Source organism: Astatotilapia calliptera, chromosome 13, assembly GCF_900246225.1.
Source record: "Astatotilapia calliptera chromosome 13, fAstCal1.2, whole genome shotgun sequence".
Lineage (NCBI taxonomy): Eukaryota > Metazoa > Chordata > Actinopteri > Cichliformes > Cichlidae > Astatotilapia > Astatotilapia calliptera.
In genome coordinates this window covers 6601877-6617260 of record NC_039314.1, presented here as the reverse complement: position 1 = coordinate 6617260, position 15384 = coordinate 6601877, and the positions used below count along the sequence as shown (strand labels likewise).

At 41.0% G+C, this 15384-nt stretch overlaps 1 protein-coding gene across 10 annotated transcripts in view; it reads right to left on the bottom strand.

The window, feature by feature from the left end:
- sorbs1 (sorbin and SH3 domain containing 1) overlaps positions 1–15384 on the bottom strand; it is a 42176-nt gene that overhangs the window by 22721 nt on the left and 4071 nt on the right. For 2 of the 10 annotated variants that reach the window (XM_026189019.1, XM_026189026.1), the window contains exons 1-12: positions 12042–12385; positions 9308–9350; positions 8947–9033; positions 8452–8568; positions 7576–7682; positions 7262–7403; positions 6817–6846; positions 5615–5757; positions 5089–5149; positions 4872–4946; positions 451–486; positions 240–342 (exon numbers count right to left, since the gene is read on the bottom strand). In XM_026189019.1, the coding sequence (XP_026044804.1) occupies positions 240–342; positions 451–486; positions 4872–4946; positions 5089–5149; positions 5615–5757; positions 6817–6846; positions 7262–7403; positions 7576–7682; positions 8452–8568; positions 8947–8980 (848 nt within the window). In that variant the 5' untranslated portion in view covers positions 8981–9033; positions 9308–9350; positions 12042–12385. Of the gene's footprint in view, positions 1–239; positions 343–450; positions 487–4871; positions 4947–5088; positions 5150–5614; positions 5758–6816; positions 6847–7261; positions 7404–7575; positions 7683–8451; positions 8569–8946; positions 9034–9307; positions 9351–12041; positions 12400–15384 lie in introns of those variants that run through there. The other 8 variants (XM_026189027.1, XM_026189020.1, XM_026189025.1 and 5 more) reach the window with 8 other exon arrangements.

Here is a 15384-nt window from a genome sequence, read left to right as displayed (position 1 = left end):
AAAGCATGCTTAGATTTTCAAAGTCAGGGAATAAATAGATTTTTTTGCTCCACTACAGTAAGCCCTGCTTATCTACACTTACTAACTCTGTAGGTAAACACAGGCAGTATTTCAGTATTTGAAGTATTCCGAACTGTGAACAGCTTCTTCTTCTAACAAACACAAACAGAACTGTGCTGTGTGTTAAGTATCAAAGCAAACATCTTCTCTTTGGACTGGGGCAGATGGAAGATGCTGACCTTTTGGCAGAGGGTTTGAGGGAAGACGACCGCATTGGCACTGGCATCGAGCAGCCTCTTGAATCAACCTCATTCTCACTTTTTGAGCGTGGGACTGCTCTCACTGGAAATAGGAACATAAATACCTCAATACTTGCACTGTGTAAATAGTGCCTCCAAATTTAGAACATTATTTTGGTTGAACTCCTACAGCTACTTATCCCAGACTCACCATCTTCCAAGTAACCAAAGGGGGTAGGACCATCATCTGAAAGAGGAAAGTACAGCAATAAAAAGTGATTTATTATTAATTTTATCTCTTGCTGTCTTTCTTACTTAAAAAGCAATGAATATAGCACAGTATTAAATAATTCAGAAGACACTGAAGACACTCTTTTCCTGCTTTTTCCCTTGCCTCACACCTTCCATTAGACCAAACACAGGCAAAGAGTGTCAAATCAAAGCACTTCAAGGGAAGCATTACTGAGCTAAAAGGGGATCCAAGCATCGATGAGCACTGAGGGTCTGACTGAGTAATGCACTGTAGAGCCACAGAGCCAGAACTGTCACAGTCAGAGAGCTCTGGTAAGAGTCACAGCTACACATCTACGTTGATCACTGAGCATCTCCTTTCATTTGACCTAAAACCTTGCTGTGGTGGCTAGATGTGCAAATCCAAAACCAAAACTATGAGCCAGACTCTACCTTAACCATCTAGTGCTTCAACCTAAACACTGGTTAGTAGAGTATTATTATGAGATCTTGCATAGATTCAACTCTGGGTAGCAGACTAAAAACCTTAATGTAGGACTACAGCAGCACCTAGTGGTGGAAATAATGCAAAAGATGCCTTATTGCAGAAAAGTCAGAATAAGCATCTACAAAATATTAAAAAAAAAGATTACAGCCTGAAATTTGTAGTAATAGATGGTTAACAGAAAAAAAAGAACATGACAATATTATTACATTTTTCTGATATAAAAGGAAAAATACACTTGAAGGCGTCGTGCATCATCCATGCATCAACTGGAAATAGTATATTATTCAGGGGATGATCATAACACTTCAGTAGATGAGATAACCTTTTCTTTAATCAATGATTGTTTCAATAATTGTAATAAAACTCAGAATTTAGTTATTTTTATTTCACTCCTGAAGTAGGATTTTTTGATAATTATGCATAAAAAGTATCACTCATTATATAATTTTGTTATTTACACCTGTCGTTTTCCTACTGTGTTATGCCACAGCATACAGTATTGTCCAAAAGTGTTGTGCCACCCCTCATTTCTTCATATTGTTCTTTAAGTAGCTTTGAGGAATAGTTCTCCGTGTATTCTTTTTCACTTCAGTCCAGTTCTGTCATGAACCGGCTGTGTGGAGGCAGATGAGGACCCAAACGCAAAACTCACAGAGGCAGGAACTGAACTCAAAATCACTGCTTTATTGCAGGTTTCACACTAAACTGGGAATACTAACAGAAGACCGTGGGAACACAGAAAAACACACAGGTTCAGGGAGAAGACATTGACGACACGACACTGACCTGATGGAGACATGCACATAAATACACAGAGGGTTAACGAGGGAAGTGGGAGCACACGGGGAACACAGCTGACACAGATAATCATAACGAGACAGGGCAGGAGCGAACACAACATGACGCATACTGACGAGAGACTGTCAAAGTAAAACAGGAAGTACACAGAGGTTCAGACAGGAGGAGAGAGAGCACGGGGAGAACACAGACATAACAGGCTGGGGAAAACATGGAATAAAACACAAGGAGAGACGAGGGCTCACAGATACACAGGGGCACACAGGAGGTAACCAAATAAGGAACATCTTAACTAAATAACCTAGGAACCAAGGCATAAATGTAGTGCCTCTTCACCTCACTGTACAATACCTTGTGCAATACTTTTTGTAAATAGTCAACAGTGCAATAGACTCAATACTTGAAATGTGCAATTCACTTGTATTTTTATTTTTTTATTCCTATTTATTCTATTTATCCCCTTTGTATATTTTATTTATATTTGTTTCTGTATTTATATATGTGTGTGTGTGTGTGTGTGTGTGTGTATATATATTTATATATATATATAACAATTCTGTAACTGTAACTTCGGTCGTTGCTGTGCTTTTTTTGGAAATCGAATTTCCCAGAGGAACCCACCCGAGGGATTAATAAAGTTCTATCTTATCTTATCTTAAATAGGGAACAAAATACAAAAACACATAAAAACTAAGAATACTGGGCCAACATGGCCCAGGACCATGACAAGTTCTTGTACCTGACCATTTTCAGAGAAATGTTGTTTTAAGCCACACTAACCTATGAATCATTTAAGCACCAGGCGCCTAACAAGGGCTGAACCTGTGTTGTTTTTACAAATGACAAACGACTCAGCAAAGAATCAATTTTTAAACTGCATTTTTAGTCACTTTGTTACCAGCAGCGTGTCTCGGCATTGCAGCATGTCCTTAAAAAAATGTGAGGAAATTGGAAAAATTGAGGACAAAAGAAAAAAAAAAAGCCCAAAAAGCTACATACAGCAAACGAACAGCATCTGAAAGTCATGTACTTAAGAAATTGGAAAAAATCCAGCAAAGATCTGACACAGGACCTAAGAGGTGCATCCGGCCCTTAACTTGATCCATCTACCTTTCATTGAAGCCTCATCAGAAATGGTCTTTGTGGAAGAGCGAGTATCAAGAAGCCATTCTTAAGGAAGAAAAGGATAAGATGTGTCAAATTACACAAAACCTGGACTGGAAATCAGTGGCTACAGGTCTTACAGAGTAATGAATACAAATGTGAAATTCGTGGTTCATTAGTATGTACAGGAGAGGTCAGGAGAGAGGGACAACAGTGAGTCTTTACAGACATCTGTAAAACATAACGGAGGCTCTGTCATGGTTTGGTGTTGCATTTCAGTTGGGATACTGAAGATGAAAATCGATGAAATTATATACACAGAAAAGCATCATCAGATTTTGGTTTACAATGCAATATGTCTGTGAAGGTTCTCAGTCATCCAGGTCATCGTAGTCAAAGGAGCTTGCAAAGAAAAGCGTCTGGACTTCTTTAAGTTGCTTGAAGATGTTTCACCTCCCATCCGAGAAGCTTCTTCAGTTTTAAGGTCAAATGGCGGAGAGTCCCAGATTTAAACCCAGTGGGAGTTTCCCCCCACAGAGGGACAAAAGGACCCCCTGATGATCCTCTAATCACCTGTGTTATATGTAAAATTGTATTTATTTAAATTTTTACTTTTTAATTATTTTACTTGCATTTTTTAAATCACTTTTATATTTAAATATATTTAAATGTTCATTTGCTATTTATCTAGGGATTGAAGAGTAACGCAATTTCTATTCTCCGTATGTCCTGTACATGTGGAAGAATCGACAAATAAAGTTGACTTTGACTTTGACTTTGACTTTGACCTGAGCCAAGGTGTGAAACTGGGTGTGGGTCCCAATCAGCCAGGGTTTCAGGGGAGCTCATTGTGAAACCTGGCCCCACCTTATCATGCGATTTCCTGAGGTCAGATGGCCCAGGATGTGAGTGGGCGTTAAGTCGTCTGGAGAGGGATCTCAAAACTGGATTATAGATGGCAGACAGTTGGTGTCGTAAACCCCCGCCTCTGTTCAAAGATGGTCGCTCACAGTGGACATAGATGGCTTCTTTCACTCCTCTTTCAAACCATCTGTCCTCTCTGTCCAAAATGTGAACATTGGCTTCGAAGAGCCACCTCCACAGGCCAAGACTCAGCAGTCCATCTGCATCTTAAGGATAAAGGACGCTCTTTTGAGGATACCAATGTTCTGCCATTTGACCTTAGAACTGAAAAAGCTTCTCGGATGAGAGGTGAAACGTCTTCAAGCAACTTAAAGAAGACCAGACACTTTTCTTTGCAAGCTCCTTTTACAATGCAATAACATCTAGAATGCATCTGATTGGCAACAGCTTTGTTTTTCAGCATGACAGTGATCACAAACACACTGCCAATGCAGTAAAAGCACACCTGGGCAGAAAAAAACACACAATCAGGAACACATTCAATCGTGGATTGGCCTCCCCAATGCCTGGACCTCAACATTACTGAATCCATGTGGGATCATCTTGACTGAGAACAGAACAAAAGGCAGCCAGAATCCAAAGAAGAGCTGTGACTGAGCTTCAAGAAGCCCGGAGAACTATTATTAAAGAGTACTTACAGAAATTACTAGAAAACTTCGCAAAAAGAGTTCAGGCTGTGTTGAAAAATAAAGGTGGTCAAACCAAATAGTGACTTTCAAGTTTGTTAGAACTGTACAAACTCTATTTTTTCCTTATATATTCTACACTTCCACGAAACAAGGGGTGGCACCAGACTTTTGCACAGTATTAGATGCAAACAGATTCGTTCTGTGATCAGGAGTTCTGCACGAACCTTGCGGTGTATTTAAAGATTACTGTAATAGTGACTGTTAAGAAACACATGTCAGAAAAGATTACATTAAAGCCTTTCTGCATCTTCGAGCTCGGTCGTTTCGAGGCGAGTAGGTACTAGCGCAAAGATTAAACACAGCTGAAGTATTTAAGAGGGTCCAAGATGGCTGCAGATTAGTAAAGCCAACGAGAGTGGAGTTACTGCCATCAGATACCTTTCGATTTCACCTGAATCTCATAGCTCTCAGGGAATATGTAGGTGGGACGGTAAGGGTTTTCCTCAATAGGCTCTATGCACAATGATGGAGAGACAGAGGACAGCATGACATAACACAGAGACACATATATAAAGACACACAGGGACAGAAACAGACCAGGCAAAACTGATCAAACAGAGAAACAACACAGAGTAGAAAAAAAGAAACGACTTACCAGGTATTTTGTGAATCTGTTTGAACATTGTCTTATACCAGTCTTTGGACTTTTCAGTGTTCTGAAATTACAGTGTGGGAACAATTAATTCACAACCAGTCAATGAGAATTTCAGAAGAGCATCATCTGCATCCTTTTCGAGCAGGAAGACGTTCCCCTGTCTGAGTTTCTCAGAGCATTTTGTTTCATTTAATAAAGTGCAACAAATGAGAATGACAGCATCTCATTTAACGTTAATTCTGATGCAGTGCTATTGTGAAGCTGACACCTAAATGTGAGAGTGCTATTAGTAACACACACCTGCTATGAGTGTGATTAGAGGACTATATATTATATTTATTACAACGATTAATAAAAATAAAAATAATAATCACATCAAAAACATGACATGTGGTCATGCTTTTTGTGTAAATACCTCTTTTACTGTAGCATTAATCACTCATGTGTTATCTAAACAAAGCACCCATTAATAAACATTTACAGAGAGTCGATTAGTCTTCATTCGACAGCTGGTTTAATCGCTCACCCGTACAGGCACAATGGGCTTGTTGAGAGGACTCAGCACAGGGGAGTGCAGTGATAGCCGCTGCCTCTTCCCGTCCATTTCAGGGACTGGACTGACAGTTTCACTTCTGGATTCGGGGCTTTTGTCCCTTTCTGGGGTTGGGTCTGTGAAGCACAAGAAAAATAAGCTAAAAGAAAGCTAAGCTCACAACACATTTCCAGTGATATGGCAGCACAAGCAACCAAGAAGCATGAAGAGAGATTATATAAAATTTGTGCAAGAAATAACTTTTCAGAACATTTCAGATGCAGTACATTATTTACTTAAGTTACTTCCACCACCCATTTATTGTTTATGCTGGGAAACCACCATTACTTACTGGGATACTTCACTCAGTGAAGTGATTCAGATATTAATACCACTCTACCAAGCAGAGTAAGCCTGTAGCTCAGTTTACTGAGCTGGCTACGTGTGTTTTCTACTGCTAATAAACTCAACTTTTAACTTAACAGGGAGACTCTTAATAATAGTGCCACCAGTGTATTTCCAGCAATCCAGATGAAAAATGTCTTTGGAATATGGGTCACCAGCTCATCCTAGTAAGCTACACAATGCATTTTGGGTATACTGCCTTTCATGCCCCTTTTACATAAAATACATGACAAATATCAGAAAGTATATTGTCTTTGTTTTCTACATGACTTCTCAGTGGTACGACAGGCTCAGTCACACACACTTGGATTTAAATGATAAGGATAAGGTCTGTCCAATGTCAAGTAAATAAATGAAAGAACAGAAGCCGGCCTACAAAACTCAAGTTCATGCTAATCAGTAATTTTTCCATGTAACCCACTGGTGACGGGAACAATAAAGTCTAAGATTAAAATCCCAGGTTTGATAAGAAGCAACACAAAAGAAAAACAGCATCAAACAAAAAGGAAATGAAATGTGTTCTGTATAACCTGAGCATCGTACTGCGTTCCCAAAAATGGTAACATGTTGGCGCCAGTATCTTGACTTATTACTTCATGACGCTTGTATCAAACTAACAAACAAGTTAGTCATGAAACCGGGAAAAGGGGGGTGGTGAGCACACAGATGGTTCAGTCGAGAAATGAAAAAGGTGTTGCGCTTTAATAAAAGCAGCACTTCTGCGAGCAGTCGAACGAATGAAAAAAAAAAGTGTTATATGTTGTAGACATCAACAAGACCTCAGTGCGTACCTTCAGAATGAGAAAGCTGCTTTTGCTGTTCTGTTGTGAAACAAACACGGACAGAGACATGGCAAGTAAAACGTGACTCAGCAGTGATGTGTGAAAGCAGTTGTTATACATGTAACGCGGACAGAGACAACAACACCGTTAAATGTTCCATGTGAGACTTTGAACACTGACACAGCAGAAAACATCTACTCGCTAAGTAAAGATGTAGCGGAGTGATAAGCAGAAAAGCAACACAACCAGTGCCTGAACTGTAAGCTGAGGTTATTCTGTGTTTTGGCAGCTGGTCCCTCTGCATGTGTGTTTTGCCGGTGCTCCAGTGCAACATTCAGTGGGTCTGAGTGACATATATATGACTTAATACCACCAAGCTTCCCTAAAAGGGCACACAAGCAATTTTAAGCTTCTTAATATCTGTCGCCCCCAACCTACAGACAGGTGTGCTCACCTCTGTTGTGTTGTAGCAGGACTATGGTGGGGTTAACTATGCTGGTGCAGGGATAAACAGAGCTGGGAGTCGATGTCACCGAGTTCTGAATGTCAGTGGAGAACGGAGCTTGATTTTCTTTTATGCTCTCAGATGAATTGTTCTGAAAGTGACAGAAGATACAAGTTTACAAGTCAAGAGAAAGAAAAACTGTCCTGTAATAAAAACAAGAAGAAAAAAAAGACATCTAACCAGCACCCTAAAATAACAAGATCAATCAGTGCTCATAAAATCAAACCAAGATCGTGTGTTAAATGGGGTGGAAGTAAACGTACCTGGCACAGAGTGTTGTTTACAGGAGGTAAATCGGCTGTGTCATTGCTGCCACCCTCAGCCAGTCCTGCTTTAGAGCTGTCTCCATTAATCTGGCTTGTCCAGCCACCTAAAAAGGGTCCAAAACTCTCTTAGTTTGGCAGCCAGCGCGGCAAGAACAAAAACACTGGGGACGATGCTAAAAAGTAAATTCTCTGACCGAGCTTATGACAGCAAATCATAACAGATAATTGCAGATAAAGTAAATCTCCATTTCATTCTGCAGGGTGTGAATGCTTTCCTTAGTGGTTTTCATGCATGGGGCTGTTAATATCCCCAGAAAAAAAAGAAGAAGGATTCTCCCACAATCTCTGAACTTTGTCACAAGAACAAAGTGCCTATTCAGTTAGCTGTTAAGGCCATTTGTTCCACTGGCCTTTATATTCAGACTCTACAACAATTAAAGCATCTCCCCAAAAGCCTTGGCTAGCCTCCAGACCGGTTCCATTCCGCTCTGCACAACAAACGAGCCCACAGTTAAGGCTGCCTGCTCCAAAGTGCAGCGTGGGCAGGCCACAACAAAAGACCTCTTTGACACTTGTATGAAAATATGAGCAGTCGCCCTTCATCACGGCTCTGAGCGTGCCCAGCTGAGCATACACTTTAAAACGTGAGTAGTTATATAATCCTGCAAAAACACTTGAAATGCTGACAAACATGACGAAACGCCCGTTAAATTACGGCCAAACTGACATCCTCTGTCCACATTTTACACGGATGTGCTCCTGGTCCCCCACCACCACACACACGTGGCCATGTTATTCTTGCTAACCTCTTAATATTCTCTTCATCATGTGGAGAGCTGTTACGAAACAACTGTGGCAGCTGTCCTGACTTACTTGGTGTTGAGATGACGTTTGGCTCATCGCTGATGCAGTCCTCATCATCGATGTGGACGAGAGTGGCCCTTAGGGTCACCACGCCTTTCCCTTTGCAAACTCTGCTCGGGTCCAAATCTGAAAACATTCAAAATCTCACTTTAGCTGCTATTTATTTATTTGTTTTGGTGGTTGTTAAGGAACGTCTTGCTGCTGAGAATCCAACTTACTGCTACTTCATGCTCCAAATCGCCAAAATAGAACTGTTACATCAAAACCAGGCCATCAAATTAATATCCTGCTGTCCTGTAAAACTAATTACCATGAGCACCCCGCCAGAGGTGAAAGTAGAGCGCCTGAAGCTTGCTCTATGCAGAATTTCTTTATTCCCTCGTTAAATTAACACCCAATTCTCAACAAGTGACTTTGAAGACCACATTCTATGTCTTCTGTGTGAGTATGAGGTTTCCACAACTGTAGTAGCTGAAACATTGATGAGCCACATGGATGCATCACCTGGGGTGGGAATCAGGTCAGGAGAGCCTTTCATGCTTTTCACAGGTGTAATCCTGACAGCACAGACTGTTCGAGGACCTGAAGGGACTTTAACACAACAAACACACAGGAAGGAACAAAAAGAGTTTTTTTGTGTGTGATTATGAAAAAAATTTAAGGCAAAACATCCCACTTTTAAGATTTGAAGCAATTATCCAGCAGTTATCTATCAGCTGTTCATTAAAGCAATTCACTATCTGATTTAACAAGGGTGCTCGTGATCGATTTAATGCCATGCAAGTGATGAATTCACATCATTGTGGTACAGAGGAGATGAGGTTAAATTAACTATTTGATAGGCTTAGACTGAGAGCTGACTTACTGGGAGTTGCGCTTGGTCTTACGCCGCCCTCTGCTGGAGAGCCCTGGAAAGTAAACACATGGAAGACTATTAAATAGGAGGATTCCCCAAGATAGATTCCTATGATGTATTATTAACTATTAACCTGCAGCTACACAAAGATCCAGACAGAATTCAGAAAAAAAATTTATGAACAACAACTAAATAACTTTTTGTTGGAGGCACAAAACAAATTTTTCAATTCATTTCAGGTCCTAGCAGAAAGAGATGAAAGGGTTTGGATCTATGGGCACCTATAAAGAAATCCACTCGTGTTCATTTTAATCTACAGTCACCTGTGCTTCCCTCCAATGTTCATGACTTAGTCTGACAAATGTAGCACCGCACCAGTGGAAACATCTGCATCATTCTCAATAAACTTCACATCAGATGGACTGAGGAGCATGGATTTGATAACCGGGCCAGGTCTCTGCTTGTTAGAATGGATGACTGTATGCACTGAAGGAATATAACATACACAGAAAATGTCTTTTACGGGTAAGATTTGCTTTAGCACTGGCATTAATAGTGAAGGCACTGCAAAGACAGCTTTAATGAGGAACCACATACAGCTATTGAAACTGTGGTTGTGCCTCTGTGGTTGGGTTACACACTGAAATGAGATACAACACAGGAAGGCAGCGAACTTTATCTGTTTAAATCATCTGAAGGCTCTTTCACATTAAGTTATATTAGTAATTCAAAGTGTTGTTTAATTCAGAAAAACTTTCAAACTCAAGCCATTGTTTGCTTAGAACATAATACAGCACAGTCTATATAACATATAATGATTTTTTTCCATCCAGAGAGACATTACAACTTATGTTACAGATACTAAAAGTTGCAGTGAAACATCGGTAGCATGGATCAGATGCCACAAAGATCTGTTCAATGCATTCTTGCTGTACAATTCTACTGTTACTCAGCAAAGATAATTAAGATAAGATTATTGAGAATCAAATTCAGTGCTTTCAGTACTTTTCACTTTGATATAAATTCAAAAATTGCACATGTGCTTCCCTTTAATGACAACAAGACAGGAGAAAAGTAACCCGTATTGCTCTAAGCTCCAGCAGTGGCGCATGCAGAAGTCAGAGCACGGCCACCATAAAAGTATCTGTGAAACTTCCTACTGCTCATCTGGCCGTTGTGCTCAGGCAGCATGGCTGATTTAGGAGACATCCCCATTTCAAATGCCAAGAAAAAGACTGATTAAGACTGCAAACACACTCACAAGGACACTCAAACAGTTACTTGTTCATATACACAAACAGACACAAAGAGTGTTTTCTTTTCATTTTCATTTGTAAACTAAGAGGAAAACAGTGAGCAAAAGCCAGAGCAGCAAAAGCCGTCTAGAATTTACTCTGCAATGAAAATTTTAAGCTGCTTTTAAAGTTGTTCCTTTTCTTCTGAGTTTGCGTGGGACACTGTGTGCTCTCTGTTTACACATGGCGGTAAATAAGCCAACCTGCAGAACAGGCTGATGTTCCAGCTGGAAGCCTCCACAAATAGGCCTAAAATGGATGAGGGAAAATGGGAGCAATTCCAAACAAGTCCCAAGGAGACACAAAGCAAAAAACCTTTTTAAACGTTTTCCAGTATTGGAGCCGAGCCGTCCCTGAGCATCAGAAACCGTGTGTTTATTTCCCGTCCCTCTTTAATAAAATCAGCTTGCTTCTTGACCCCCTGCATCCCGGAGAGGCAAAGCATCCATGATCTCATTTCCAAAACCATTAACAGGCATTCCTTTGAGGAGTGCTTACTCTGATCTCAGTTCTGCTTCCGCTGTATCCTCACATGAACCCCGAGATGGAGAAATTTACAGTAGAAAGAGCATTTTGAGTGTGTTTGAAATTCTGGCATATAACAGATAGAGCGAGTATGACAGCTGACAGCGTTTAGTTTGCTGTATAAACACACAGAGCAGAGATCATCCCTGGCCTTTTTAGGAAGAGGTGCTTCTGAGCACAGCAGGGCAGAGAGCACCATTCATCCAGACTGTAAAAAAAAGGGCAGAGCATTGCTAGGACAGCACGGGCCGGGCCAAGGCAAACAGAAAAATAAGAAGACGCTACATCAGCCATCTGATTAAAACATTATCTAAATTCACTGTCATTCCTTATAATCCAGGAAGCTCCTGTGCACTCGGGTCCTGTTATGAGTCTATTTGGCTTAGTGGATATGAAGTTAAGTCACTATTTGCTGAATTTGTTCAAAGTTCAGCAGACCAGTTAGTGGGCCTTGAGTTAGTGGCTCAAAGGTTCCAAAGACAGCCTGACTTTCCTGTTTTTAAAGCTAGCGGATGTGCTATTAAGTGTTATTTGTGCTGATTTCTCAGAAACCCCCCCAAAACAAAACAAGTCTGACATGTAGAAACTAAGTCTTATAACATTTACCAAAAAAAGAGTTAAATTCAAATTCACAGTTTAACAATTAACAGGGTAGGTGTCATTATATTCACATCACAGTCAGTGAAACACCCTCTCAGCTCTGACCTCTGCCATTATCTAAAAGCAGCAAAGCCCAGATGATCCATCCAATATGCATCTCTCAGTTCCATTACAACACAACGCTCTCTCTCACACACAGATACATAAACCTCCTACTGAACGAAAGCTCCCTGGTGTGACCAACACTGCCAAAACAAACAACTCATAAAAGCCAACGACCACCCCAAGGCGTCACTGCATGTCTGGAGAGAGAGATACATTACCTTCCTGATGATGTGTACAAACAGCCCTTATTCCACGACGTACATCAGGATCCTCTGAAGCCCCGTGAGCCGCACGGCCGAGCTTTGAGGGTCTCATATGGGGGCGGAACAGTCCCAGGGTTGACCTTGACCTTTCGCTATGCAGGGGGGGTCTGTTTGCTTGCGACAACAGGCGTGTTCAGATGCACCTGTCACCACATGCCACCTGGGAATGTTGCACCCACTCAACAACTGTGGAAATCCTCCTGCCTCTTAAAATGCTCACGCAGGACAGCAGATGAGAGACAGAGAGGCAGACCAAAGATGATAGCTGCAATTTGCTACTGGATGATTCAGCCACCCATAAGGTCTTCAATGCCACAGATGCTTTCGGGTTTCCCGGAATCTGCCTGCAGTCCCAGCGCTATTCACAACTCACGTCTGAGCGGGCCATCGTGTGACGAGGATTCTATTGGCTTTTTTCTTTTTAATTTACCTGCATTCGTAAACAGTTGCTGGCAGGCAGAAATGGAACTCTAAGCCCACTGGCTGGCTACACTGAAAGCCCCCATCATCAAGGCCCATTGCACCCAGAAGCTTAGCCAGCACAGTAGCTGATGGGTTCCCAGAATCCCTGATTCAAAAGAAAGGCTCCCTCCCGGCGCGAGGGCAGTATTCAAACACTTGTTGCTGATTCATTTAAAAGTTTTACATATAAAACAGAAAAAATATGGCAACTTTCTCTGTTTTCACGTTGAGTACTTTCTGAAATCCTGAATCTTATCTTCCCCACAATCTTGAATAATTTTAAGATTGATGGAAAGCTTTCTTCCCCAGCATTAATCTAGCTTCTTAAACATGAAATTTATCTTACTCTATGATGGAAAACTACATTGTTTACTGTATTAATATCAATAAAAACAGGGAAAAGGGTATCTGGCAAAGGCGTTTGACACTGAGGTACTGAAAAAAAAAAGTTACCAAGGAGTTTAGCTACAATCTTTCACAAAACAGTCAAGATTGAACCACTCTTCGTCCTCCTAAATGATGCGGGTGGCTCTTTGTGTCCACAGGACATCTGATTTTATTGTTTAAAGTTTTGCCTCCCTGGATCAGGGAGAACTTCCTTCAGTTATATAATGGTACCAACAAATATTTACATTTTTTTTCTCATGGAACATCGCCGTGTTAGGAAGAGAAATTTCAACAACTTATATAATCTTTGACAACCCTTTTTCCCCTGATGATTTTACAAGCTCAATACAGAAAAGAGCCCGCGAATTTATCTGTATAAATAAGTCATAGACCCTGTTCTTTATGTCCTGGTTGTTCCATCCATCCGTCCGTCCGTCCAGGATTTTTTCGATACATACTAGAAATTTTTTAAGGAAATTTTGCAATATCCATGCAATTCTTCACTTGCTTGAGAAACATTTCCGATATTTACACGGAGTGGGAGGTGGGGTGTTTAAAGATGTGGTGGGTTTTAAAGATGTTAGCAGTTGTATTTACTTTACAAACCAGCCTGAAAGCCTCTCTTGTTTTATTCTCATCCTTGAATAGGTTTGCTCCCTAAAGTGTAATAAACAAAACACAACAAAGCACCTAATTTTTAACATTATTGTCCTTCTGTTTGGATGTTCTGTGCCTGTACAGGTTTTCCAGTCCAAAGACAAGCACGTCATTCTAAACGTGAGCATGAATGGTTTTCTGTCTCTCTGCGTTAACCCTGTGAATGGCCGTCGACCTGTCCGTTGGTACCCTGGCTCTCACCTAATGCTGGATACCACAGGCTCCAGTCACATTGTGACCCTGGCTCAATAAACTGGAAAATGGATGCATGGATGGATAGTTTTCATATAGACACATACTGTAATTTGTTATTCTTTATCCCCTGTGTAATTACACAATGTCTTGTACAGATTTTCTTCGTCTGAGCCTTATCTTAAACTGGACCTCGAGCTTTGCTTGTAGTTTTGGCACTTTCCTTTTGGAAAATTTTTATTGAAGTTGTCTGACAAAACTGTGCGTCAAGCTCACTGTTTTTTTGTTATTTCTATTTTATTAGATTATTATTTGGCATTATTTTAAAACTCTGTGCATCAATCACTTGTTTGTGAATGGAGTTTACTAACCAAAATGACTAACTTATCACTTCTAACCTTAGTGTAAAACCCTACATGCTCTTATGTAAATAGATTTTTCCCTGAATCGATTTATGACTTCAATATTTAAGCTCTTGGAGCATTTTTACAGGCACCACAGATTACTCCATCTGTATGATCTTATGGATTATCTAAATTTCCTGTCTGTCCATTTTCAAATCTAAACAAAGCAGGGTGATACAAAGTTCAACTGTAATGCATTCCCTCCATGGGGGGTAGGGGTCTCTGTGAAACAGTCAGAGGCTGCCTTAAAAGTGAGCCATGTCAACACAAAAGAGCTCTCTTCACACGCTCAGCTGTACTATAGACGGAGAGAAAGAGCTGTTATGTAACGCAGTTTGACTTCTGCTTTGTCAACAAATGGCAGAGAGGGGAGAAGCTATCCAGTGCTGTGTGCAGATCCCACCAAACAGCTCCAAACATGGCTCGAAATGGCTGCTCCGGAGCAGCAGCTTATCCTCCTAATTGAGAAGAGACCCCCCACCTACCCTTCTACCCTCCCCACTCTCTTCCATAAACAGCTTCCACACTGGACACCAGCCTTGGATTCTACACATTCCTCAACCAAAGCTATTTGAAGTTCATTTCAAACAACTGCAGCATAAAAGGAAATGTATGTAACTTACACACTACCCTCATTACAGTCCTGAGAACAGGATTACACATTTGTGTTGATAATGGAAGGAGCTTAAGCTGGGGTTGTATGAAGACAGCTTCTATGCCTTTGAATTCTTTGAAGAAGAGTTTAAAGCGATCCTGCAGTATCACTATCATATTTGAGGGCTTATTTTGAGGATAATTCTTCACCTGTAGATAAAAAGGTCCTTTTTGGAGGGAAAACAAACCCACTCATGACACTTGTCATTGTATGATGTGTTCCCCATCGCTCAGAGAGGCTAGCGACCTGCCAACGCATCCCCGAGAAGCCCAGACAGTTACTGGAAGTGACCATGGCCAGATCCCCGGGACAGGAAACACTTGGCTGGTACGTGCCGAGGTCCTGGGGAGGACTGCAGTTGGCTGCATGGACCAAACCGCCTGTTACAGACACTGTGTTAGAGAGCCAGGCTCCTTCTAACATGCCTGCTAGGCTTTTAGAGCCAGCGTAATAAGAATGTCAGGGAGCTGACAATTTACCCAGGGTGATACATCTTCACAGCAAGGGCTCCAGGCTTGACTCCAAGAGTGAGAGAGCTTGG